General features: G+C 52.4%; 7 protein-coding genes across 7 annotated transcripts; 3 read left to right on the top strand and 4 right to left on the bottom strand.

The window, feature by feature from the left end:
- Positions 1-856: 856 nt before the first annotated feature.
- On the bottom strand, positions 857-2,278 carry PV08_03654 (uncharacterized protein; the record flags this gene model as incomplete). Its single annotated transcript, XM_016378005.1, has 3 exons — positions 857-1,300; positions 1,358-2,154; positions 2,221-2,278. The coding sequence occupies 3 exons, from the start codon at positions 2,276-2,278 to the stop codon at positions 857-859; spliced, it is 1,299 nt and encodes a 432-aa protein (XP_016239575.1).
- An 871-nt stretch (positions 2,279-3,149) lies between these two features.
- PV08_03653 (uncharacterized protein) lies at positions 3,150-5,489 on the bottom strand (the record flags this gene model as incomplete). Its single annotated transcript, XM_016378004.1, has 2 exons — positions 3,150-4,928; positions 4,980-5,489. The coding sequence occupies 2 exons, from the start codon at positions 5,487-5,489 to the stop codon at positions 3,150-3,152; spliced, it is 2,289 nt and encodes a 762-aa protein (XP_016239574.1).
- A 1,400-nt stretch (positions 5,490-6,889) lies between these two features.
- On the bottom strand, positions 6,890-10,932 carry PV08_03652 (uncharacterized protein; the record flags this gene model as incomplete). Its single annotated transcript, XM_016378003.1, has 2 exons — positions 6,890-9,996; positions 10,047-10,932. 2 exons carry the CDS (start codon positions 10,930-10,932, stop codon positions 6,890-6,892), a joined length of 3,993 nt encoding a protein of 1,330 aa, XP_016239573.1.
- Positions 10,933-13,688: 2,756 nt separating this feature from the next.
- PV08_03651 (uncharacterized protein) lies at positions 13,689-15,692 on the bottom strand (the record flags this gene model as incomplete). The annotated part of the gene is made up of 2 exons (XM_016378002.1): positions 13,689-15,123; positions 15,181-15,692. The coding sequence occupies 2 exons, from the start codon at positions 15,690-15,692 to the stop codon at positions 13,689-13,691; spliced, it is 1,947 nt and encodes a 648-aa protein (XP_016239572.1).
- A 2,354-nt stretch (positions 15,693-18,046) lies between these two features.
- On the top strand, positions 18,047-21,573 carry PV08_03650 (uncharacterized protein; the record flags this gene model as incomplete). The annotated part of the gene is made up of 2 exons (XM_016378001.1): positions 18,047-21,077; positions 21,131-21,573. 2 exons carry the CDS (start codon positions 18,047-18,049, stop codon positions 21,571-21,573), a joined length of 3,474 nt encoding a protein of 1,157 aa, XP_016239571.1.
- Positions 21,574-22,561: 988 nt separating this feature from the next.
- PV08_03649 (uncharacterized protein) lies at positions 22,562-24,412 on the top strand (the record flags this gene model as incomplete). Its single annotated transcript, XM_016378000.1, has 2 exons — positions 22,562-23,802; positions 23,860-24,412. The coding sequence occupies 2 exons, from the start codon at positions 22,562-22,564 to the stop codon at positions 24,410-24,412; spliced, it is 1,794 nt and encodes a 597-aa protein (XP_016239570.1).
- A 1,572-nt stretch (positions 24,413-25,984) lies between these two features.
- Positions 25,985-26,838, top strand: PV08_03648 (uncharacterized protein; the record flags this gene model as incomplete). Its single annotated transcript, XM_016377999.1, has 2 exons — positions 25,985-26,638; positions 26,707-26,838. 2 exons carry the CDS (start codon positions 25,985-25,987, stop codon positions 26,836-26,838), a joined length of 786 nt encoding a protein of 261 aa, XP_016239569.1.
- Between the last annotated feature and the right edge of the window lie 202 nt (positions 26,839-27,040).

Below are 27,040 nucleotides of genomic sequence, written 5' to 3'. Positions count from 1 at the left end.
AGAAGAAGAAGAAGAAGAAGAAGAAGAAGAAGAAGAAGAAGAAGAAGAAGAAGAAGAAGAAGAAGAAGAAGAAGAAGAAGAAGAAGAAGAAGAAGGTCTGTGTGGGAATGAATGAAGATCAAAATGAATACGTGATTCCTCGCCCGAGGGATATGTGAGCGAACAAATAAAGAAGCGAGTTAGGATCCCGGGCAACCAAGTAAAAAGCCATGAATGAGTATGGGCATGACCATGGCCCGATGGCCCATGAGCACGAGTATATAGTTATTGTCCGCCGCCGCGGGAGAGTACACCTACTCTGTCTCTCTCTGTCTCCCTCCCTCCCTCCCTCTCTCAACCTACCTACTTACCTATATAGTATTTATCTATATTTTTTTTTTTCTTTTTCGTGACTTTTTGACTTTTTGCCCCCTTTTTTCTGCGCTTTTTGTTTTTTTTTGTTTTCGACGATCAACACCCACCCACCACACCACCGCATTCAACTCAAACACAGGTTGTGAGCCTGCGCCGGATGCTCTATGGCAGAAAGACATTTGGGGTGGGGGGCGGGGAGTGTTTATTGCTTCTGATTGTGACCGACAACGTTCAAATAGCCACACAGGACGTGTCAAATGAACCCCCCCGGCTTCTATCGAGCAGTAACATAGCAGAATCATGCTTCATTGGCTTTTCGAAGAAAGGGCCATCTAGAGAGTTGTGGGAGAAACTCATGTTTTGCTACTGTTGATGTTGACACCTCTCGAGAGAGCGCACTGTGCTGAACCTGTATGATACACATGGATAACTAGTCAAATCGCACAGTATCTGTTCTGTAGAACATTCACTACAACATTGCAGCCCTAAAACACACATCCTCTCATCTATACCCCGGTGGTGCGTTCGAGTAACTCTGGAGCGGAATACCGCCCTCACCGTACAATGGTGGAGGCGGTCCCTGGGGCGGCTCATACTGTCCCTCGCGAAAGTTCATTGCTGCGGGCGTATTCATGGGCGCCTTGCGCATTTCCTGTCGCCTCCTGATCATGGTCCATCCCCCAACAACGAGAAGCAGAAAGAAAGTCGCAATGCCGTAGATAATCATGCCGCGATGATTGTCGGCGAAATTGAAGCCTACAAAAGTGTTGACAATACCCAGAAGGATGCTCCCAGGACCAAGAACACGGTGGCCCAGCATGATCTTGGCCGGTGCGCCGGTCTTTTTGTAGATGCGATGACCGAGAAACCCGATAACCCAAGTCGCGACAACGAGAGCGAAGACGACGAGTCCTAAAATTTGGTGGCCAGATGTCAAGTTCGGTGACTGGAGTTCAGGTTAGTTAATTTGGAAGCAGCCATAACAAGGTTCCAAAAGACTTACCAGATCCTGCCTGATACTGAGACCGATTCCAGCAGCGGTGCCCACACAGACCATAAGCAAAGCGAATGTTTGTGTTGCCCAGTGTACTACAACATTGTTGAGAATACGCAAGAGCAGGTAGCCAGCAGGGAAGACGATCAAAAATGCAGAAACCATGAGGAAAGCGTGGAAAGCAATACCCGCATTTGCGTGGTCGCTGTCGAAAGGACCGTCATGGAAGTCGTCATCGGTGGTAGTACTTTCAGATACACTGGGAACCCCTCCAGTCCCAGTGGCATCCCTGAGATTGAGGTCGAAATAGTTGTACTCTCCGTGTTGGCTGATGGAAGCCGAGACGTCATCCGATTTCAAGCTTCCATCTGGTCCCAATGCCCATATCATGTCCTGATCGTCGCTGTCAACATCAACGCTGCCACCATCCCAGCTACGGCAGCCTGTGCATTTCGCGTTGACAACAAAGACATCATTGATGATGCCACTTCCCTCCAGCACATCGACCTTTACCTCGTCCGTGTGCTGTGGCATCGAGTGTCCCTTCCCTAGTCGAGGGCTGACCGTGACATTTTTTCCATTCTCCGAGGCGTATGTAACAAATATCAGTGAATCCTTCATCCTGCTTCCAAATCCAAAGGCTGCCCATTTCTGGGTCGAAGGCGCAGAGAAGTGGTAGAAAAGGGTGTCGGTACTATTGTCAGGGACATTGACCGAGACCGTGACATTGTCGTTCGATCTGGGAGACGTTCCCATGCCAATGTACGTGGCGGAGGGAACAGCGGCCTGTGCAGCATCTACCAATGCTGAGAATAGGAAAGTCAGCTCGAAATTCTGGAAGGGATTTCATGGCGCTGCTGGAAAAGACTCACTGGTTAAGAGAAAGGCGGCAGCCAGACCCCGTACCCGGGCATGGTTCGATTGTGACATGGCCGGTTCTACGGGAAATAGACGTCGTAGAAGTCGGAGGAGAATGGTGCAGCAACGTTTCTGTACTTGGAGCAGAAATCCAAATGACCTCCGAGGATTCAGGCGAAGATGGCCGCAAAATACTCTGCGAAACGCGTCGGGTTCTGACCGGCTGGGGAAGGAGCGTCAGAAAGGCGAACAAGGAGAGTCGACGTCTTTGCAGGCGGCAAGAACGTCTTCTTTGGAGCAGAGAATGTTTCAGGCTTTGTGCAACCTGGGGACGACGAGGGCGTCTCGATCGCTCCGTTGATCAGCCGCTGCCAAAACACTTGTACTCCGTGCAATGACAGCTGCGGCCATGTTTACACAGTGGAGTAGAGTCCCTTGCCCCCAGAGCCAGGGGATGTCCTTTTTTTGTGGCTGTGCCTGGTTGGTGGTGGTGCTTGAAAAACCCACCGGGCACCAGATTGCATGCCTATCAATCCCAATAAGAGATACCGATTTCCCGCTAACGAACGGCCTCCGAAAAGCTTGGGGCGTTTTTAGGAGCCTCAGCAAAGTCGCTTAGGCTTCATAGCCCCTGTCAGCCCCTTTGGAACAGACACCTTCAACCAACCACAGGCGTTTGAATTGTCAACGCGCCTCGTACAGGACATTGTGGGCGCCACCAGCGCTTACTATACACCAAGCCTCCCCAGGCCGCCAGATTCTAGATCGATGGGCCTGGAAATAGATTTTGGCAGTAGCCATTGCTTCTCGCTTCCCCTTGGTGAAGGAGCGCGAATGAAGTCTGCTTGTCCGTAGACGATTGATGCGTATTATTCTCGGAGAAATCGATTGTTGGGTTCTGCTTGCAAGAATCTGAGAAGAGTACACATCGAGAATTCCATTCTCAGAACCATTCTTCCTGGACATTCATAAAAAAGCGTTGAAATGGCTCCTGGCGGCCTGCGAAATCGCCCAACGAAGGAGACCACCCAAACTTCAGAATTTCATTAGTGGAAAGCGACAATTGTCCAGGCGTCAAACTCGTATCACTGGACCCATCCTGTGAGAAGGTCCCAGCAGCTGTTGCATGCATGGCCGTTGTACCTTGGGGCGAACCCGAAGTCATCGGCTGCACTGGCACATCTGCCGAAAAGGGCTCGTCAAGCCCCATGCTGAATGCATCCAACGTGAGGGAAACCACGTTGTCGGGATAGTCCTGTGTAAACGTTTCCACTGTTGTTGAGCTTCCTACGTCTCTGAAGAAGGTATCATTTTCTGCCGCCCGAGCGGCCTGTTGAGCCTTTCTTAGCTCTTGGGCTCTGGCCATCAGATGCCGCAGTGGTTTCCATAACATGCCCCTCTGGAACTTGGAGTTCTTGATGACTCTCTCGTCGTATACTGCTTCAACCGCCCTCCATGCTCGGTCAACCTCAGGGCCAGGTGGTCTGGCACAAATTTCCGACAGCGCAAATGCCACCGATTGCCATTGCATGTAAGTACGGAAGAACCAACCCCATTTGGCCGTCTTTTCGTTCTGCTCCAGTAAATGCGTGAACTCAAGCACCTCTACGGATGTGATGAAGACACGATCCCGGACTTCCTGCGGCAACAATGCGTCGCCTGTCGGTGAGCCAAACGAGCGCGGGTGGTGGATGGATAGCCACATCTTAGCTAGAATGAGTCGCGCCACTGTGGCCGCGACCCAATGTATGGGCACGTTGGGGTCGCAGTAATGAAGATACTTCTCCTCCAAATGCCGATGACATTCGTCGATCATCTTTTCTTTCTGCTCCAGGGTCATCTCTTGCGTCTGACCAGGCATTGCACCCGGAGCGGTGAAATTGAGCCGCCGTGGCAAGATGCTGAGCTCCGAGCGGATCAGGCAGAAGGTCATTTCAGTAGCAGTCTGTCTTTCGGGCGGGTACTCTTTCATGCCCGGATAGATGTCATCATCATTGTAGTTCATGGGAAGTTTGGTATCGTAAAATTGTTCGCTGAAGGTAGGGTCTGTGCCGTGATCCTCCGCAGCTCTGTTATCCATGAGAGACAGGTGCCACCATAATCGTCGTCTCATCTCTGTGTCGAAGGGGCTGAGTCCGAAATTGGTCCCGTCGCGGTGGATGCCCAGTGATTGCGCCAAATGAATTGCAAGGCCTCCCAGAGCCCATACTGAACGAGACTCGTCAACGTGCCTCACAAACACCAGAAAGAAAGCAAATGCCTGCAGACACATCAGACTCGAGCTGTTAAGGAAGTCCGCCCGAGCCAAGGCCTGTTCTGTCGCGAAGCGGTATCTCTTGAGTAGCAATTCCTTATCCTCGTCCAATAGTTGTCGGCACTGTTCATGGGTCATGCTCACCACTGCCCCGTAGTATATGGAAAACAACAAGGCTTCCGCAGGTCTTGACACTCGATCAAGACTGCTCGCCGCATTCATCAAAATGGTTCTGGCGGTTGGGCGATGAAGCATGCGCACCACCGGGTCGACATTCTCCTTGAAGACTTCCCACAGGATGAATATCTGGCTGGGACTCGGGTGCAACTCTCTCAAATCGAGCTTGATGGAGGAGTAGCCAAAGAGGAAGCCTTGATGGCTCCCAGTCTGGCGGTCCTGCACAGGCGAGTTGCTTTCGTCCTCCTCATCGGTTGTGGACAGATCCAGCAAGTCCTGCATCTCGGCGATCTAGATATAGTGTCAGTGTGAGGGGGGCCCGAGATTCCAGAAGTCACGCACCTCCTCACTCATGCCTGTCCAGAATGTATTGCTGACGTATCTGCTGCGATCCTCGTTTATCACCAACCGACCTAAGCTCTTATCGATCGACTGTCTTTTGGAATCTGAGCGCTCCGAGCTTGGCGAGTCGGCGACGCGAGTATCAGCGAACGAGCGGGCACGAATGTCTGCCGTCCCTGCCACAGTCGGCGAGACAATGCCATGCTCATCTACCTGAGCACCCAGGCTGTTGACGACGCCTTCCAGTCTCTTCAGCCGTGCCAGGAGCTCGGCATCTGGTGGCTTCCTGGATTTTCGGGGTGCCCTGCCCGGCGCAGGGAATATACATTCTATCCCAGCTCTTACACAGTTTGCGCATGGATCCTGCTTGTTACACCGGACTTTTCGTCGCCGACAGGTGATGCAACTTCGTGGATTCAGGCGAGGCACAGGAGGTCGTTTCGAGTCATCGACAATCGGGACATCTTGGGTCGACCGCGAGGCGGGCTCGTCTGGCACCGAAGATTCCATGGCGCTGGCCGCAGAAGGTTACATCAAGGTCATCGCGGTTGGCGCCGTTTTGTGAACGTAGCTCAGGACAACACCGTGGAGCGACGGCTGCGTAGAAGGCCTTGTAATAGTCCAAAGGGAGGAGGAGGAGGAGGAGGAGGAGGAGGAGGAGGCGAGCAACACAAAGACGCGGCTTCGTATCGGCCTTCGTATCGTGTTCAAAGCAATTACTACTCATGGTTGTCGATGGGGCTAATAAAATCGTGGGCGAGTGGGCCTGATGTGGTATGCGGCTTATTGTATCCCCATTATGACCAGTCGGGCCTCACTAGCCTACGATCAGGTACTTGTATACCACACCGTATACCCACCCCAGTTGGTGTTTTACAGTAAGTCTGGCTGCAGAATCTTGTACCTCTGTCGAAGTTCTTCTTCATCGCCCCCGAGCAGATATGAGATCCGCTTGCACTCGCCTACAGTCTGCCACGCATGACACGAGTAATGCCATGTACTGAAGCAACTTGCTGCCACCGGCCGTAAGGTCGTGGAAAAAGAGGGGCCTCTTCGAACTGGCCGACACAACCCCCCCCAGTCGCTCATACAGCATGGTCTATGTTTTTGTTCGTTGACAACGCTGCCATCGCGGATTTTTTTCAGTGAGGACTACCCGAATCAACCGGTTCTACTGCGCAATGGGTGTATGCGCTCATGGAAAATGAAAATTCTCCGTAAAGTGGTTGTAGAACAGTGCAAACAATGGGAGTTGACCCGTGGGGAGGGCGTCGGTCTGGTCACGCTCGCCCCTCTGTATCTGGTGTCATGTATCGTAGCATGTCGGCTCCGGTACCTTCTCAGCCGAGTCCCCGTAATTCTAAAGCTTCTGGACTGGCCGAGTCACCGTGTCCTGAACTGTTTACTGGACGCTTTGCCATCTGATGGGCGCAAGGGAGGGGCTCATTCGGGCTAGCGGAGTCTTTACATTCTTGTTGACAGGGAAAGGAAGTTCGGTATGAGCGATTTATCAGCTCTACTACGAGTGCGACCCGGATTCGTTCAACTCATTCTGCGGCGCAAACAACACCTTCCAGCCAACCCAGAGCAGAACATGACAATAATGTTCTCTTTCAGAACGACGTCAATCGCGGCTCCCTATAGTCCTTGCATATCCAAAGTAATGACACCGTCCCATCAGATCAAAAAGGCAACATAACCAAACGATATCCGCGAGTGCCCATTCTCCCATGCTCCTCAAGTGCATCGCAAAACTGAATAACTCCAACACCGCACGGTGGCGACACGCTCTTGATGCGTACCTGCAGCTGTAGGCCCAGGTGATGATCCCCATGCCCCGGTGTCATGCGATTACTCACGAACTATGAGATCTCAACAGCATCTAGACACCCAGTCAGCGATATCCCATTTCAGCTAGACCATGATATTGAACGTACACTATTAGCAACCGCAATCGGATCAGGATCACCGTCTGTGGCTGTCGATGGGCTCGCAGCACTGCCATGACTGACAGGCCCAGAGGTCGTGAAAGACCTTTCAGTGAAGGCAGGTCTCAGAGAGTTCGATGATGCCGCTTCGGCCTTCCTCGCGGAAGCTGCTGCTTGCTGAGAAGCTTGATTCGTCTCACTGGTCGCGGTTGACTTTGTTCGCGCATGTTTGTTGAACATGTCGGTCACCCGATCTGAAGCCACACGCAGGATGGTTTGCATCAGCAAGTTTTGCTTCAGCGGCTTGGAGAGGTACTCATCCATCTGAGCCTGGATGCATTTTTCGCGGTCTCCCAGCATAGCATGTGCAGTCAAGGCCACGATGGGCGTTCGTGGCAGGTGCATCTCTTTTTCAAACTGCCGGATCTCGCGGGTAGCCTCGAATCCTCCCATGACAGGCATCTGGACATCCATCAGGACGACATCGAAGCGATTCTCCTTGACAGCATTGACCGCTTCCAGGCCGTTGCTGACGACCGTCACTACGTGGTTGTATTTCTCTAGGATCTTGATGGCTACTTTCTGGTTAACTTCATTGTCTTCAGCCAACAAGACATTGAATGATTTTTTGTAGTCTTTGATGATAGGGGTGGATCTGCCTTCCAGTGCTGGAATCATGCAATTGCCGAGGTCGATTAGTTGGCATGGAGTCGTCATGTAGGATGCAATGCCCAGATCCAAGACGGTCTTCAGGTTGATGGACACGGTCGAGTTCAGTAGCACCATGGGTATGTACTTGAACTTGTCGAACTCTCTCAGCTTGTAAGCCGTTTCGACCCGATCAATGACAATCACGTCGTACCCGTCGACAGATCTGGCCTTCTTCTCATACAGCGGATCAGGTATGTTGAGCTCGTCCTGCACGACAGAGACGTGCAGGCCGAGCTCTTCAATCATCACTGGGACTTTCTTGAAAAACGCCGACGTGCCCTTGTCTACGACAAGAACCTTATGCTTGCGGAAAGGGTACAGCTGCGAACTGATGACGCTGATGTCTTCAGTTGCAAATTTGACAATGCAAGAGAAATGAAACTCGCTTCCGTGGCCAAAATCCGAGGTAACCCAGACTTGACCGCCCATCAGGTTTACGAGGCGTTTGGAGATGGACAAACCCAGCCCCGTACCACCAAACTTTCTCGTCGTCGAGCCATCTGCCTGTTGGAATGTGTCGAAGATAAGGTCCAGCTTATCAGACTGTATACCGATGCCAGTGTCAGAGACAACAAATTCGAAAGGAAATTCGTCGGGGGCACAGTTAGATATGAGATCTTTGGACTTTTTGATGGTGACCTTGACCTCTCCCTGATCGGTGAACTTGATGGCATTCCCAACCAGGTTGAGGATAATTTGTCTCAGCCGGAAGGGATCCCCGACCACATAGTCGGGGACCGAGTTGTCGACGTCAAAAGCCAGACAGAGTGTCTTCTCATTCGCTTTGACCGCTAGTGATTTCAACGCATTGAAGACGGTGCCTCTGATGGTGTACGGAATAGCCTCGATCGCCATCCGGTTCGCTTCGATCTTGGAAATATCAAGAATGTCGTCAATGATGGTGAGCAGACTGTTGGCCAGATTGTGGACGGTGTTGAGCATTTCGCGCGAGTGCGGCTTCAAGTCGTCGGTATCGAGTGTGAGCTGCGTCATGCCAATGATGCCGTTCATAGGAGTCCGGATCTCATGAGACATGTTGGCCAAAAATTCAGACTTGGTTCTGTTGGCTAGTTCGGCTGCCTCTCGAGCTGCCGTGTTTCTCTGAATGCTGTCTCTCAGGTTGGAAATCATCTGATTGATCTTTCGCTTCAGTTCGTCCATTTCACCCGAGGCTTCCACACTGATCAACTTGGAAAAATCGCCTTCGGTGGCGGCATCCGTGATCTCTCCAAACGCGCGCACTTGGGCAGTCAGATTCTCGGCCATGGTGTTGACGTCCTCAGTGATCTCTTTCCACCGCCCATTCACGTCGTGAACATTGGCTTGTCCGCCCATTTTGCCATTGACACCTACGTCCCGAGCAACTCTCCTCAGTTCATGTGCAAATGTGGCCAACCGGTCGACCATATTGTTGATGGTGACTTTCAACGTAAGGATCTCGCCCTGAGCTTCAACTTCGATTTTGCGGTCCAAGTTTCCGGCAGCAATAGCTTGGGTGACTTCTGAAATACTTCGTACCTGGCTGGTCAAATTCGAAGCCATAGTGTTGACGTTGTCCGTCAGATCGCGCCATTTCCCTTGTACGTTATCAACCTTTGCCTGACCGCCAAGTGTCCCGTCGGTACCAACTTCTCTCGCAACTTTGCTGACTTCAAAGGCAAATGTGTTGAGCCTGTCAACCATCGAATTGATCGTAACCTTGAGATCCAGGATTTCTCCTTGGACATCAGCGGTGACTTTCTTTGACAGGTCGCCGTTGGCGACCGAGGTTGTGACCGTGGCTATCTCTCGCACCTGTGTTGTTAAATTCATGGCCATGCCGTTGACGTTTTCTGTGAGATCCCTCCATGTCCCTTCAACATCATGGACGGTGGCTTGCCCACCAAGGACACCATTTGTGCCGACTTCTCTTGCAAGATTGGTCACTTCCTGAGCAAACTGTTGGAGCTGATCGACCATGTTATTGATGGTAATCTTCAACCGGAGGATTTCGCCCTTGCAATTTGCGGTCACTTTTCGAGTAAGGTCACCCTTAGCCACTGCCGTTGTGACCGTAGCGATATCTCGGACTTGGGTGGTTAGGTTATCTGCCATGGCGTTTACGCTTTTCGTAAGTTCGTTCCACGTGCCCTGCACCCCTTCAATCTGAGCCTGACCGCCCAGGACGCCTTCCGTGCCGACATCTCTGGCCACCCTGGTAACCTCAGTGGCGAATGTCCTCAGTTGGTCCACCATGGTATTGATGGTATGTTGCAACTCAAAGATCTCACCTTTGGCGCGGCTCTGCACCTTTTGGCTTAAATCACCACGTGCTATAGCTTTTGTGACTGTCGTGATTTCTCGGACCTGATCTGTCAGATTTGCGGCCATGATGTTCACTACATGCTTGGTCAGTATCGCATCACAGGGCACGAAGGACATAAAATACCGTTGTCGGTCAACTCTTTCCAGATACCATGCACTCCACTTATCTGGGCCTGACCGCCCAATATCCCTTCGGTGCCGACCTCCCGTGCGACGCGAGTCACCTCGCTTCCGAATATTTCCAATTGATCCATCATGGTATTTATGGTTACTTTGAATGCAGCAATTTCATCGTCCATTTCAGTTGCTTGAATTTGAACGCGTTTGGACAAATCGCCATTGGCGACCTGAGTTATGATGCCACCGATCTCACGAAGCGCCTTTTGGAACGCCTCATTTGCTTGTTGATGTTTGCGTAATTCTCTTTCTAGAAGCGAGACATCTTCGTTCTCCACCCGCATAAATGCTTGCTTTGCCTGCTCTTCAGAATTGCGAAGACCACGGCTGATCTCTGCAATAGTTTCACGCTGACTCCTGATTTGTTCGGCCTGTTTCTCAACGTGCTCCTTCAATATACTGATATCATCCTCGCTCACCGTGGCCGCGGAAGCAAACGGTTCCCTGGTGGGAATTTGCGCAGAGCGTTTGGATTGGGGGGGAACAAAGGTGGGTCGTTCAGACGCGGCTGCCGTCGAGTCAGTATACGACTCGCCAAGAGGGCCGCGAGGTTCGGAGAGCCGCGACCCAGGTGAGGCGGGACCTTGGAATTCACCTGGCGTATCTGGCAGAGAGCGGCCAACAACGTCTGCTCGCGACTCGAGGTAGTGTATCCTTCGAGCCAAGGCTGCGATCTCCGCCTCGAATTCATCCTTGGACGGCGTGTCTTCCCCGGGAAGGCTGTAGGGTGGAAGTTTTAAGCCATTGGTATGTGAGGTTTGTGTGGTAGAGCCCTTGGCCAACCCACGAAGAATGGCCGCAGCAGCGAGGAATGTCTCGTCCGGGCGAGACATGGACGGTATAGACGTCTCTAGGGATTGTTCCTCCTCATGAGGCGTCGAAGCGACAGTGTCGTGGCAAGCGTTGTCAATGTGCCAAAGGGCTCGAGTTTTCGGCTGCGTCCAGCAGCGGAGGCAAAACGGCCGCAGAGCCACTTTGCTCAATGGGAATCGTAGGGTCGCGGGTATGTCGAAGAAGGCTTTGAATCGCTGGGTACTCGTTCTTCAGGCGGAAGAAGCCAGTCAAGGCATTGGCGAGGCCGGGTACACAGGCGACGACGCGGAGACTGATGCGAGCCTCGACGCTGGCAGGACGAGCAAGAGGAGAGCTAGGTAGGATGGTATGCGATGGATCAATCTCCGAAAGAACGTAGGTCGACAATGCACAATTGGTAGGCTTGGGCACGTAGGTGGGATGCCAAACTGCGCTAGGCGAGCCGGGTGACAGTAGGGGGGCGTGGGAAACAGAGACGCCGGGATGGCAGAAGGGCGAAATGAGGGTGATTGTAGATTGATAGACGGAAGGGCAATCACAGAAGAGATCTCAGATCACCGTCGGCCTACAGGTCCTCCACGGCAGGTTTTGGGCCTCGATTAGGATAGAGAATGATTCGAGCAACAGTAAGAAACGGAGTAGAGATGATGGCGCAAGCGAAGGTCTTCAGACGTGTCCTGTGGTTTGTTTGTAGGTGGGGAGGAAACCTACTTAGTGGCCTCCCTACAGTAGCTTTACGTACCTAAAGACGGCACTGCAGGCTACGAGTACATAGCAGCCGTGCGCGGCGGTGATAAGGGCAAGGGAGCCCGCTCTCACACCCTCACACCCTCTCTCTCCTGACAGATCACCGCCCGAAGGGGTCAGAAACTTCAGCAAAGGACCCTTTCTTTGGCCGCCCCCGTAATTGAGCTCCCGGTTGAATATTGGTCTTAGGTTGGGCGAGTCAAGCCGCAGTTAAAAGACAACGCAGGGGGGCCAGCGGGGCTGGTCTTCACCACATCTCCAACCAGCTGCGGTCGTGGCCCGGGTTTTCCATCCAAATGTCCTGACCAGTGGCGAGGACCGTGGTGTGGGAGGACGCATGTCACGGATTCAACGGGTATGGACCGTGTCTGTGAGAGGACCGCCACAGTGGATGGATTTTTTGGATTTTTCCACCAAGCACAGATGGGAACACTACGTGTACTCGTCTGAGTAGACTATGAAGGTTTCCTGGGTTCCTAGGAGAAGAAGAAGATCGAGCGAGACGGGTCAGAGTGAACTGAATTGTAACTACTGACGAAGAAGTCGAGGAATGTTTATCATCCCGAACAGCCCCATCTATCGGGTAGTCGAGGCATTGGATGTTCGCACACCTAAGTTAGTCCCCTATTAGGCGGTGCTCTGTATATGGCTTCTCTGTCCTCGTCCTCGTCCTCGTCCTTTCCATTGCTAGTGACTTGGTTATGCGAACAGGGAAAATTAGCTCGAATTTCTCTGTGATTGATTCCTCCTCCTCCACGCAGCGAGTCTCCCTAGTTAGTTAGCCGCCCTGCACCATTTCGTCATTGCTGTCTCCTCGATGCGCCACTGCTTCACTGTCCTCGAGGCATTCTTTCTTGGTCTCCTTGAAAGGTGAGCTGGGTGGTCATGGGTTGTGGGTTATGGCACACTTCGCTTCCTGCGCCGTCCATTCGTGTCATTGTATACAATACCTGCTTACACCGTCCGCATTATTCTCACATTTGCGCACGTGGCCTACCAACGCCTTCTCTACACTCGCTGGCTGGGTTAAGCCACTGACGACCTTGTCACACCTTGGTAGCCGTGCGGGAGTGGAACTTTACGAGGACGGTTGTGCAGCACCGGTTGTACTTCAAACTAAAAGTCCCTCCGAGAAAAGTTATTGCCAACGTCGTATTGCCCGTGCATAAGCTTTTGGGTATTTCAGACAGCCGGATTAAAACAGGACACAACTTTTGGACCCTTGTTTAAACTACGAGTAACATTTGTACCACTTTGCACAATAATGTCACGAGTTGTTGGACGGAAGAGTCGTCAGCTCTCCAAGTCGGCTATGGGCTATTAGATGCACAGGAATGCAAAGCCTGCTTGCGGCACCCACGTCCTTTTGTATTCTCGTCTTCAACCTTCCGTGCCCATGTATACAACATCACCGCGTGTCTAGCATTTCAAGCAGGTATTTTGACAACTGCATCTCGCCATTATACTCCCTCCGCCCGTAAAAAAAGCGTGGCTTCCGGAAATTGGAGAGCCCATGCCCGTACAAGTACTATCCCTGTCGGTTTTTGAAACTCACATCTTTTACCCCAGCCTTTGGGCTGATGCCAGTTATGTTTCAGATCTGAGCTTAAGAGCGCCAGATCGTCACGCAAGCGGGAGCCTGGTCCTGATCCGCATAATGACGCAACCTGGTAATGAGGTTGTGCTGACAGCGCCATCGCATGATGGAGATCATTTGGATTGTATCAGTCCGACAGGGTGCTCCTGAGTCCCTGGGGACCTTGGCAGATTGGTGGGCGTGGCCAGCGCCCTCCAGGAAGCGGTCAATACTCAGGCGATGGGACAGAGGGAGCCCAGTTGCTGTAGGCGGAAGAACAACTCGGACATAGAGAAGACTTGGTATATGGTAATTAGGGAGAGTCTGGCTTAAGCGTGCAATCCTCGTTAAGGCATGTGTATTTCAACTCTTCATATTAACTATATCATCGAAATCATTTCGTCGTGGCTGGCATCACAGAGAAACGGCTACAGAAGGTCACGTAAATCTCGCTCAGAGGCTGAGGCCCTCTAGAGCTTCCAAGAAACCTGCAATTGCCCCCGCTCCAAGCAAGCCCTTGGTAGCACTCTCTTTGAGGTTTTGCTTCGTCGATTTTTCTTTGGCATGGCGCTTGTCGCCGTCACCTCTTCCGTGTGATCGCGGCGTCGCGCTATGTGAAGATAGACGGGAGGGTGACCGTGCTTGCTTACCGTCTTGAGAGACAGGTCGTGGTGGCAAACCCATCCGGCTCGTTGGTTGTTGCAAGTATCTTGACTGCGGACTTGATGGTGGTAGGTATGGTGAAGGGGGGTGTAGTTGAGACTGAACTGGGTACTGGGGGTATACGGCATTCCCATATGTCGAGTAATTAGAATAGGGATTCGGCGCGTTGTTGGCTGTATGTAGGGCAGGGATGGGCGTGGATAGGCTGTGGTGTCCCATGTTCTGATCCGGAGATGCCCAAGGGCGATGCCCAGGAGAATGATAGGCCGGGGAGAGTAGGCCGGATGCTGTCGATTGACCTGGTGTTGCGGATAGAGGCCTGTTTGTGTTGTTTGCGGAATTAGATGTCGCCCATGTAGGAGGTTGGACGGTAGTATGTGCATGCGTGATTGGAGCACCTTCGGGGATCGATATCCTGCGCTCTTGTACGTGTCCCGCGCCACTACTTCGCCGACGGGGTTTGGGCTTCGCAACGTCTGCCTCTGACGCTGATGATTCGGAGCTGGAATCAATGACATGGTGCCGAGCAACTCTTCTTTTAGAGCTGGCGCTTCCAGGAGAATCCTCGACATCGCTGCTAGCAGCACTCACACTAGGCTGGTAATTCTCATATCGTTTCCTCCTCCGGTAGGCCTCATGTCGTGCTGCCGAAGAGTTGGGTTTTCTCCAATCTGTGGTAGTTCCCTCAAGATAATATCCCCGAGAAATGTCATCCCGTTCTCGGAAACGTTCGTGATAAGGCATCTCTTCATCTTCCTCATTCAGGTGCTGCACCGACGGCGCGTACCGTCCGCCAGAGTCACGTTGATGTCGCCTTTCCCTGACTTCACGCCAGTTGGTCCAGCGTTCGAGGAGGGGATCAATAGCTTGATCCGAGACCTGAATCATCTCTTTCGGCGAGCCCTTGATTTTGTGGAGAGTCTGATCCAGTTCACCGAGAGAAAACACCGGGAGTTTGATCAGCGCACTCGAGGGTGCATATTCTGGCGGAGGTGGGTCGTATGTGGAAACCGACTCATTTGTTGACACCAGCTTCAATTCATCATCCTTGGCTGCCTCGTTATCGATGCTGGCTCGACGATCATCTTCCTCTTCTCTCCTTGATGCTTCAAAGACACGGTCCATCTTACTCATCTGCCAGTAGCGAACAATGACAGCGTTCTGTGCCTCCAATCGTTCTTGCTTGATTGCTTCCGTCTTCACTGCGACTTCTTCGGGAGGATCTCTACAACACGGCTTTGCGTCAGAATAATGTCTTCAAGGAGTCAGGGAGACCACGCACCTGCGGGAAGTGGATGCCATGAGTTGTCCCAGCTGGATAACCTGCAGCATGACTGCCAGGCTCAACTTTAGACTCTCCAGCTGCGCCATTAAGTATGTCACTCGGTTCTTCTTGAAACACCATCTGAATCTCTGCTGAAGACTGGGTGTAGCATTCCCGTCGCTGGATTTGGTGCCCAAGCGATCCAACATGTCGTGGATTTCATCAAAGACTCGAGTGCCCTCATCCGCTATTGACCTCGCAGTCTCGATTGCTTCGTTGGAATGGACTGAATCCGCCGCCTGGAGGACCACGCCGGTTTGTTTGAGCATCGTGGAGAATAGAGTCACTCCCTTGGATATGCCGTGGACTTCGAAGCCGGCATTGACAATCTCACAGCTGATGGCGTTGAGAATGAGAGACAGCCTGAAACCGGCCCCTGCGACCCCGAGGATTGAAGCGATGGTGCCTGCGACGAACGGATCAGACCGTGACTCGAGGTGCCTTGTTAATGACGTACCTGTTTCGGCCATTTTGACCATCCCAAACTTCAAGGTGCAGAAACGTCCAACGGAGAACACGGCATCCAAGAAACACCACACCAAAAAATCGAACGAAGTCGTCAGACGTCAAGCGACATTGTTGGAAGGAAAACACGACACGAGTCGAGGCGAACTTGCGAAAGTGAACCGAAAACACGCCACAAGGCTGATCCAGGCGCAGCGGGGAAAACGGCGCAGCTGGAGCAGATTTGGGGGTGTCTGCATGACGGATGGCCATGAACAAAAAGCCCCGGCCTCTCACCCAAAAATCCTTATGGGCGTCAGCGCTCAGAACTTACCTCTGAAGGACACAGAATGTCTCGGAGGGAGGGCCAGCGTATGACAGATCACAGATAGTGACCACACAGTCATCATCTCAGCAGGTGTGGTGACGCAGAGATTGTTTTTCGAAAACCCAACCCGTGTCAAGAATGAGCCTTCCGGCGACGATTGCATTCGTTGCACCATCTTCTATACCCCATCTTGTATCTTGTATCTCGTGTCGAGGAAAAGAGGAGTAGAAAGTCTTGTCTGGCGGAGCGTTCCATGGAGGGTATTTCTACGGTTTGGTGCTGGCTTCACCGCCAAATTCTCGTAGCATGCCTTACGGAGTATCATCTTACCCACAAAATTGGGCTATGGGGATATTCATGCTGCAAAGATGCCACTCCAGCCGTGGTTCTCTGCTTGGCTTTCCACAGCAGCACTGATAGTATGTACCTTTCAGGGTTCACCAAGCTCAGTCGGGCGTGTACCTTGAGTTCATAGTCGAGCAGTGGCTTTAAACCTAAGATACGAGTATGTGGTTTTGGCAATACAAGATTGCGTCGCAGCATCGCGTATAGTTTGGTATGGCGCCTTTTTGGCACAGGTGTGCATTTGTGGTCAGTCCCAACACGGACACCGACGGGCACTGGCTATACCTGGTGGACGTCAAACTCGCGCATTGGCAACCATGAGCTGAACGTGGTTGAGTTTGCCCCCAGTGCCGCCATAGTCTTTGCATTGTATGTTGCCGGTTCCTCTCTTCAAGGGTATCCCTATGGACCTCACTGAAGCCTTCGGGCAGGAAGGATGTCGAGACCCCACGGAAACAGTGTCTCGGAAGGCCCAGGGTACTCTCTCCTTGTACTCGTACAATGTACTGTACTTACTGTACCAGGACTCCGTACTGAGGCGAATTTTGGTGGAGCTCGCCTAGTTCGCAAGAGGCCAATCTCGAAGGGAGCGGGAAATTCATCCTCGGCGCTTGGGGACCGGACTCTCAACTGACAAGCAGCGATTGCTGGTGGTGCGGGTGGTGGTGGCGGCGGCGCATCCAATCGACGCTTCTTCTCGACGATGGTGCCCTCCACTGAATCAGCCTCCAACTGGTAACAGCATGGCCGATATCTTGCGTTTTGCCAGCGGCCCCGGGTAACGAGTAACAACAACAGCAGCCTCTGAATAACACCACAACAGTGGAGCGCCCCTAGTGAGCCTGGCCGGAAGAGGTTTGCTCGCTCCTGGGCTACCAAAGACTTCACGGCGTTCAAAGTTTCCCACAACGACCAGCACTTGTAAGAGATCTTTGTTGTGTTGGAACACCTCGTGGCTGTAAAATAAGTTAGAGCGGTGGCATGAGACTTACCACTCACGGTGTCATGCATAATGTCGGGGATCTTTGATTGAACGGGCTCGACAAGTCCAGGCCTTGTCGGCCACCTGGCGGCTTACCCTGCTTTAACTTCCGCTAACTACAATAGTAGGTGTTATTGAGATCCGAAACCGTGACAAAAGGTGCCTGGGAAAAGCCACGTCCAGAAGGTACTGTAGGGACTATGGTGTGCTGCACTGGTCAGTAGTCGTCCGGCTTTGGCTTTCCCCGGCTAAAACATTGCCATCCTGCTGTTGTTCGGCGAACCCACTCCCTAGGGTTGTCAACCCTTCGACCCCGGCGATCATCGCCATTATTACTCTTCTCTGCTCGTCTTCAATCGCTCTGCCCAGTACTGCCCCGACATCAGATAGATGGTGGTGGTCGATATCACGCTTCTGTTGCTGTCTTCTCGATCGCACTCCAACTACAGGGACAGTTCCTATTCGCACCGCGAGGTACGAGTATAAGCCCTGGATTCGAAAAGGACTCGACTCTTCTTCCTCACATTCCTCCGGCAAGCCCTCTTTACCGCACCGAGACCGATCGCCGGTCGACGCGACTTTGTCCTCACATCAGGCTCTGTGGCAGCCCATTTCTCACGCCTATAAGCATGCAAAGGTGACACAGCCAACACCAAAGAGAATGGACGTGGTTGAACATTGAAGTTTGAAATGCGAAGGCCGTACCAGTCGAGCCAGCCGCCATTATGCGGATCTCCATACGGGAGCAACTTGCGTTGCTTGTTCTCTTCTGCTCTCTCACTTCGGTGATGGTGCTTGCGCTCGCAGTCTGGTTCCAGAACTACAACTTCATCAAGAGCATCCGACTGTCTGGGTTGTCATTAACGGCTTCTCTCAAAGCAGCTCAAATTTCGAATTCCCTCGTTCTCTACCAGTCGCAGGTGAATGCGGTTTCCACGAGGATCTTGATCCAGAGCGCTTTCGGGAGATATTACAATGGTAACACGTCCGATGACAACTGGGTGCGCTCTCAAAGCGATCTGCAGGGTGCCCTGGCGGACGGTTCCCTCCTGGTGCAGGCGTCACTGTTTCCTAACGTCGGCGAGGGTGGTTCGAATACAGCCGATGCGCTCCTCAATGTCACAGCAGCCGGGCTCTCCCCCGTCAAGCTACCCTACAAGTACACCAATGGCTCCGATGTCTATCTGGGCGATCCAGGTCCAGGATACCCGCCTTCACTGTATCCCAATCTAACCTACGGCGCCAAAGTTTCGGGGAAAAATTATTCAACCGTGTCATATGATGGTGAAACCATAAGTCCAGGGTCACCCTTATTCATAGGTCCTATGGCTATCAATGAGTCGTATTCGCTCTTGTCGGTGACGGTTGCCATCATCAACAACACGTCTCGGTCTGATGTATTGGGGTGGTTAACTGTCCTGGTCAATTGCGAAATGCTCTATAATGTTCGAAACTCGCCCGAGGGTTTGAGTTCCTCAGGCGAGATGCTGCTTGTAGGTCCAGATACCACGTACAACTATTTCGACATGAAGATACGAGGTTCGTCACCGGAACAAGCGAGCAACGAATTGGTACGATTTGTGCTCCCTCCTTTGAACAACTCTGTACCCGACCACCGGCATCAGCTTAGAGCAAGTGTTGAAAACGCTACTATACCGTTCAAGATGTCATCATATCCAGCAGTTTTAGCGGCGTGGACGAAAAATAACGATGCGATCAATAACGCCGGAGCATATATTTCCACCCACAACGAGGACAACCACAGGGTTTCCGTAGGATATGCTACCATCTCCAATACCCTGGTCGACTGGGTTGTCCTCGTGGAGCGGTCCCATGGAGAAGTGGTTGCACCGATCAATCATTTACGCAACGTTGTCATTGCTTGTGTTTTTAGTGTCACTGGATTTTTACTCTTCGTCATCTTTCCAGTCGCACACTACTCCATCACCCCCATTCGACAGCTGTATGCCGCAACAGCGAAGACTGTCGAGCCTTATCAGCCCGACGATGCCAGCGCCTACTCTAGTTCAACAAGCGGTCCAAATGCCGACGGGGTCGAAGACGTTCGGGAGTTGCCAGATACGACTCTTGCCAGGAAAGAGGGCTTCTTTGGTGCTTTTTCCAAGCGCTCAAAATCCCGGCCACCTTCACAGACTTCCACCCCTCGAAGGGGTCGCAGGATTTTCAGAATTCCGCGGAAGGTACCCGAACGCAAACATTGCGTGACCGATGAACTAACTGATCTAACCCGGACTTTCAACGAAATGTCAGACGAGCTGGTCATGCATTACGAACGTCTGGAGGAAAGAGTAAAACAGCGCACTGCAGAGCTCGAGAAGAGCAAAAAGGCTGCAGAGGCGGCTAATCAAAGCAAGACTTTGTTCATCGCGAATATTTCGCACGAGTTGAAAACGCCGTTGAATGGTATCCTCGGACTGACTACAGTTTGTATGAATGAAGACGATCTGGGGAGAATCCGCTCAACCCTCAACACAATCTACAAGTCTGGCGACTTGCTCCTCCATCTACTCACCGACCTCCTGACATTCAGCAAAAACGAAGTTGGACAACAACTGTCTATTGATGAAGCCGAATTTAGGCTGAGCGACTTGAGCACTCAACTACTCCCGATTTTCGAAAAGCAGGCTCGGGAAGCTCAAGTTGACCTCAAAGTCCTGTTTTTAGGCACGAGCGATGCATTTGGCGATGCTTCTGACTTTTCTGGCGACAAACTATATGGTCCTGGTGGTACAGGCCGCGTTCGAGATATGTGTCTTTGGGGTGACAAAAACCGAATTTTGCAAGTTCTGATGAACTTTGTCAGCAACAGTCTAAAATTTACGCCGCCACATGGTTCCGTGACCGTTCGTGTCCGCTGTACCGGTTTGTTCGACCACGAGCTCAGTAGAGCAGGCAGTGCTCGCAAGTCATCTCTCAATTCGCGAAAGTCGAGGAATTCTAGTATCAAGAAAGTTCGCATGTCGGATAGCTCACTGTCTCCTCAAGATAGCGTCGACCAAGAGAAAGGTCATACCAATAACAACGCCTCAATTGAAGAATCGAAACTCAGCATCAACGTAGCAGGTGGCACGACACACATCCACAAAGTTGCCGAACGGCAAAGGTCCATGTCGCCACCACCCATCAACACAAAAGATCTCAGCTTCGAATTTGAAGTCGAGGACACTGGCCCGGGAATTCCTCCCGAACAACAGAAGAAAATCTTCGAACCCTTTGTCCAGGGCGATTTAGGCTTGAGCAAGAAATACGGAGGCACTGGGCTTGGGTTGAGTATTTGCGCTCAGTTGGCGGCACTCATGGGCGGTGACATCTCCTTAGACAGCGCTGTCGGTGTTGGAAGCAAGTTTACTATGCGCATTCCTCTGCGGTATGTGTCGGAGCGGTCACCTTCAATGGCATCCTCGACACACCGGTCCCACTCAAAAGCAAGCAGTCTTGTTGGGCAGGCTTTACACGATACTGGTGACATTACAAACAACCTCAACGGCTCTTCGACATCTCTCGGGTCGACACGGAATGATTCCCTTGCCGATGTACCAAGAATTGTCGGCTTTACACAGCCATACGTGGCGAAAGAGAGCAAAAGCGAGTCCCGAGAGGCAAAAATCAACGAAATGAAAAAGGTTGAGAATGAAGCCGTTGAAAAGGGTCGGAAAGTTCGAGTGCTTGTTGCCGAAGACAACAAGGTCAATCAAGAAGTCGTACTCCGCATGCTCCGCCTGGAGGACGTTTATGGTGAGTTTCCTCTACCGACCTGTATGATATGTGGTTCCCTCTAACATAAGCAGATGTGACCATTGCCAAAGATGGACAAGAAGCTTTCGACAAGGTCCGAGAATCGATGCACAGCGGAGCACGATTCGATTTGGTCTTCATGGATGTGCAGATGCCGAACCTTGACGGTATACAGTCAACGAAACTGATTCGTGAAATGGGATTCTCGGCTCCAATTGTGGCATTGACGGCATTTGCTGAAAAGTCCAACGAGGACGAGTGCATGGCATCTGGGATGGACTATTTCCTCGCCAAACCCATCCGCAGACCGGCCTTGAAACAGGTTTTGAAGAAATACTGTGCGACTATACCAGAAGAGGAAGGCGAAGGCAGCTCAACGGCCGTACCTCGATTAAACACCTCAACAGCAGTGAATGGTCACCCTGTGCTACCCTCCAAGGTCAACAATGGAGATGTACACGTGATTGACCCTGACGATGTGTCTCCATTGTCATAACATGAGATGAGTTTGTCTCCCTCATTTCTTCACCAAAGAACAATGGTGTAATCCCCTTGGTAATATTTTTTTCCTCGCAAAACAAAAAGTCATATCGTGATAAGGGCGGTTTTGTCATTCGGCGCATGATTTGGTGGAATCTCTAGGATTGCTGGAAACAGCACGCACACGAAAAGGATGGAGAAGCGACGGCGCATGGCGTGACAAGTTATTGGAAGCTTGGATGGCTGGCTCGACTTTTTACGTTTGAATGTCCAAGACCAGTAGGTAAGAATGAAATCTGGGAAGACGTCCATGGATAAAAAAAAAGCTTCTTATGGACGAGTTGGATCTGCGAATCTACCGAGCACTGGGGAGGAGGAGTTGATGATGCTTTCTACGGTAAAGCAACGATCACATTCTGAGATGTATTGTAAATGATATTGTCTCCATACTTTCCAACACTGAACTAACTCTAGAGGCGTGTTTCGTACTTGATGCGTGACCGGGGCAGGTCACTCGATCCGTAGGGAGTAGGGAGCCATTGCAATTGTCAAATCCTACATGTATGATCTGGCAAGGAAGCGGTAGACTTCAATCTGGGCTACAGGTAACTAGTTAGTTCCCCTGATCGCCGCAGTGACATGTGCAGAAGGGGCCCCCGATCGATGGATCGATCGACAAGCCAGCTATTGTGGGAGAGAATCGAGATCCGCCGCCTGGATCGACCAAGTAGTCACCTGGAGTCGGTGACATCATGATCGCTTCCTCTCTGTTTTGTGCCTCACCAGGCTGGGTGCAAGGGGTGTTATTCATTGTCATCTCGGTCCACCGGACTTCTGTCAAAGTTGTCATTGCTCCTGTGCGTGGCTGGGAGACGCGCATCTCACTTTGATGTTGGTGGTCGCCGAGCTGCCTTGATGGTCTACGACTCTGACACGCACCCTGCGAGGATCCCCAGAGAAAGCACCTCGGGCAGGGTCGAGGCCCCGATCAGATGTTACAAATAATGCCACCAGACTTCAAGCGGCACAGGAGGGCTGATTCGGGCTCGGGGCCGGCGCCTGTCGCTGCTGCGCGCTTGGAAAAGAGACCACGCACGTCTCAAACCGACCATCCTTCTCCACGCTACAAGGACTCGGCGAACGAGGTCAAGTACGGCATTGTCCTGCGCAAATACTATCCTCCCGAGATGACGAATGACCGGGCGCGCGAATACATCGCCGGCAGCATCGAAAGACCCATCGAGACGCTGAACAAGGCCGTACAGGAGACGCAGACGGAGCGCGACAAGATCCCCGTGAACAAGTGCGTGGTGCACTGGTTCAAATGCGACACGCGGACGTCGGACAACAAGGCACTTCATCTCGCGAGCGAAAAGGCAAAGACACATCGGATCCCGCTGATCTGCCTCTACCTGGTCTCGCCACAGGACTTTGAAGCCCACCTCACAGCACCCGTCCGGGTGGATTTCATCCTCCGCAACCTCCAGGCGCTCAAAGACGACCTGGCCGAACTCGACATACCCTTGTACGTTGAGACGGTCAACAAGAGGCGGGCATTGCCGTCCAGACTGATGCAACTGTGCGACGGTTGGGGTGCCCGGCACGTCTTCTGCAACATGGAATACGAAGTGGATGAACTGAGACGAGACGCGTCCCTGGTGAGATCGTGCTTGGATCGCGGCATCTCGTTCAACGTGGTGCATGACACCTGTGTGGTCGAGCCGGGAAAGTTGTCCACGGCAGCTGGTGGGCAGATGTCGGTCTACAGTCCGTGGCACCGCAAGTGGTGCGCGTATCTGAATCAGCATCCACACGAACTGGAATGCTACGCGCCGCCTACCCAGAACCCAGCCAACACGAGAGCAAAGTATGGCGAACTGTTCACATGCCAGATACCGGAAGCGCCTGCATCCAAAAGCCTCTCTGAAGAGGAGAAGGGTCGGTATCGAGCGTTATGGCCGGCAGGAGAGCGCGAGGCCCAGGAGAGGCTGAGAAGGTTCATCCAAGACAGAGTCGGATCTTATCATGACACGAGGAACATCCCTTCGGGCAACGGCACGTCCATTCTGAGTCCGCACCTGGCAGCTGGAACAATAGCAGCGCGCACGGTAGTGCGGGAAGCACGAGATGCTGCGCCGAACAAGAAGTTGACGGACGACAGAAAACAGGGTCATTCGATGTGGATCGGAGAGGTGGCTTGGCGGGATTTCTACAAGCATGTTCTCTGCCACTGGCCGTATATTTGGTGAGTGCGTGTTCGCATAAATGGGAAGATGACCCTTCTGACGACTTTCTCCTGCAGCATGAACAAACCTTTCAAGCCCGAGTACAGCAACATCGAGTGGGAGTACGATCTTGAGCAATTCCAGAGATGGACAGAGGGCAAGACGGGCTTCCCCATAATTGATGCCGGCATGCGACAGGTGCAACACATGGCATACATGCACAACCGGTGTCGAATGATTGTAGCATCGTTCCTCGCCAAAGACTTACTGATAGACTGGCGCATGGGGGAGAAGTGGTTCATGGAACACCTGCTCGACGGGGACTTTGCGTCGAACAACGGAGGGTGGGGGTTCAGTGCCAGCTGTGGTGTCGATCCGCAGCCGTACTTTCGCATTTTCAATCCCCTTCTTCAGAGTGAGAAATTCGACCCGCAGGGAGACTACATTCGCAGATGGGTGCCCGAACTCGCCGAGATCAAGGACAACAAGGGCATCCACGACCCATACAACCGTGGCTATGAAAAGGTCGCAAAGGCGAACGGGTATCCAAGACCAATGGTCGACCATAAGACCAGTCGCGAGAGGGCACTGGCCCGGTATAAGCAAGGAATAGGGAGGGGGACTGCATGACCCGACGGAGGGGGAAGGACTTCGTCGTCGTCGTCAGGTAGCTAGTAAAGGGGGGCCGTAGCCTGGAAAGCTGTCACCCTTGTGTGCGTTGTCTTGTCTTGTTGAAGGGCTGTCTGAAGCCCTGTCCCTCCCCAAAGTGCCACAACGTCCCTTTTCAATGTTTCGGGGGAGATTGCGTCGCGCGCCGTAGAGTCTAAAGAGATGAGGCAGGGTGCATGTGACTTTGCCGTGGTGCAAAGTCCAAGGAGCGATTGTTTGGGAGCGTCGGCGTCGACGTAATGGGGGGACTGGTGCGTGCGTGGAGGTTTGGAAGCTCATGCGAAGCAGGCCCATGTTCTCGCGTATTTCTCCTCGCCCCTTGGGCGCGCATCAGATAAAAAGCCACGGAGCCAAGAGGCGCTTAAGTCAACCAAGCTTTGCAGCCCCAAAGCTTGTTGTTGCTGGTGCACGCGGCGCTATTCGCACAAGCGGCAGGCCACAAGTGCAGCCCACAGGGGGGTTGCCAGGCGGCCCATAGGCGTAGCCCCGTTCCGGAATCGGAGGGCCGTAGGGAAGTCTTGGAAGTGACCAATTCATTACCTCGTACCTATGTAAGGATCATGAAACGACCTTTTACCTGTCGTCGGAGGAAATGTAGATCGACCGTATCTCCTGGAGACGAGCATCACCATGACATGTTTGGTTCCCCCTTCATCGGGTCGTGTCAACTCGTGGATTGTGTGACAGACTGGGTGGGCAGAAGCACGCGACGCTACTCGTAGCCCATTCTTTTTGGTGCAAGTAGGCTCCGGATTGTTATCCACAAGCCGTGTGCAGTGGCCAGTACCCACCAGGACGGAACAGAGGTGGACGGGCATTGGGATTGTACGCGTATGCCATGGTTTGAGCGAGGGGAGGACGGGTTGTCCAGGAGAAGACCAGAACAGAGTACACATGGCCATGATCGAACCTTGTATCGGGTATAATAATACTCACCTGTGTATCACGCAGACCTGATCCCTCCAGGCCGTGTTGAACACCTCTGCAAAGAATATCGCTTCCCTGCCCACTGCCCAGTCCTGCCAACACGAGGCTATTTCCGCACTCCCGGGCCTTATCTCAGGGAACGCTCCGGACGCTATTCCGGGGGCTTTCGTCACTTTTCGGCACCATCTCCAATCAATATATTGGCGCCTCGCTTGGATTCAGCCGCAACTGCACCGCCTTGGAATAGGGCCACCAGCTTCGATTTGATTTCCAGCAGGCTGCGTGTGCCGTTGTCCTGCTGTACAACCTAGCAATAACTATTGTTCACATCACTTTTTTCCGCCTTGTATCATTTCCTTTGCGACTTTCCAACAACACCACAGAGTCCTAACTGAGCTGATTCGGATCTGCCGTCGCCGCCCGCCGTCGCTTGATTCCCTTTCATCTCACACGACCAAACATACTCTTCGACAAGCTAGCCTCTGAGGGACTGCTCTTTCTGTTCTCCTTGCTGGGCAAGGACCCAGCATCCGGTTGACAGTTCTTGGACGCCTCTCTTGTACTTTGCAGTGTACAATGCACTCCCTATGACCGGAGAGAAACGCCATGATCCTTCGAAGCGCGGTCCGACAATGCCTGGCGGTCGTCTTACTAGTCCAGCTCCTCCTGCTACCCTTTGTGGCGTGTGACGCCGACTTCCTCGATGTTCGAACGAACCTGGAACGAGACCGGAGCGGGAAAAGAGGTGATCCAAAGGACAAGTACTTCCACGAGTCGACCTTCCACCCGCACTACGATGGACGGTTCGCCGCGAAAGAGATTGGCAAGGAGGAGCGGCTGCCGCACCTGACGGCTCTCATGCAGACGTTCCTGGCGACCATGGCCGACATTGGCGCCGAGACGTGGATCATGCATGGGACGCTGCTGGGCTGGTGGTGGAACCAAAAGATCCTGCCCTGGGACTCGGACATCGACGTACAAGTATCGGAGCACACCATCGCCTTCCTGGCAAGGTACTACAACATGACCGAGTACCATTTCAAGCTGCCTCACGTCGAAAATGGCCGGACGTATCTGCTGGAAGTCAATCCGCATTTCACCATTCGCGGGGTCGAGGACAGACTGAACGTTATAGACGCACGTTGGATCGACACCGAGACGGGCCTTTTTATTGACATTTCGACGGTGCGCGCCAACTACACGGCGAGGGCCGAAGGTATAGAGGGTGCTTTGATGTGTAAGGATAAACATCATTATCTGGTATGTTTCGATCTCTTCCTTCTTTTTTTTGACGTGGTGAGACTGACGAGAACTCCTGTTTTTTTTAGGAACGAGACATATTTCCACTGCGTGACAGTTTCTTCGAGGGCATTCACGTCAAAATACCATTTGAATATGCATATCTGTTAGAGGAGGAATATGGGGCGAAATCTCTGACGTTGACCGTGTTTGAACAGTAAGTGTGGGCCGACGATGTCACCAGCTTTTAATCTCTTGTTGCATTTGCGTCTGCTTCTGATGTTGAAAATTTGCATTTCGCGATCCGTTGTTTGGTGTCACAAGTTCCATTGCTTTGGAATGTTGATGACGATACGCAGCACATGGAGAGGCACCGCCCGTGTATTTGCTTTTTGTTCGTGTTTCGCATACCAAACCATACTT

The sequence above is a fragment of the Exophiala spinifera genome (genome assembly GCF_000836115.1).
Source record: "Exophiala spinifera strain CBS 89968 unplaced genomic scaffold supercont1.2, whole genome shotgun sequence".
Classification (NCBI taxonomy): domain Eukaryota; kingdom Fungi; phylum Ascomycota; class Eurotiomycetes; order Chaetothyriales; family Herpotrichiellaceae; genus Exophiala; species Exophiala spinifera.
This window is presented reverse-complemented; position numbering and strand designations above follow the sequence as displayed.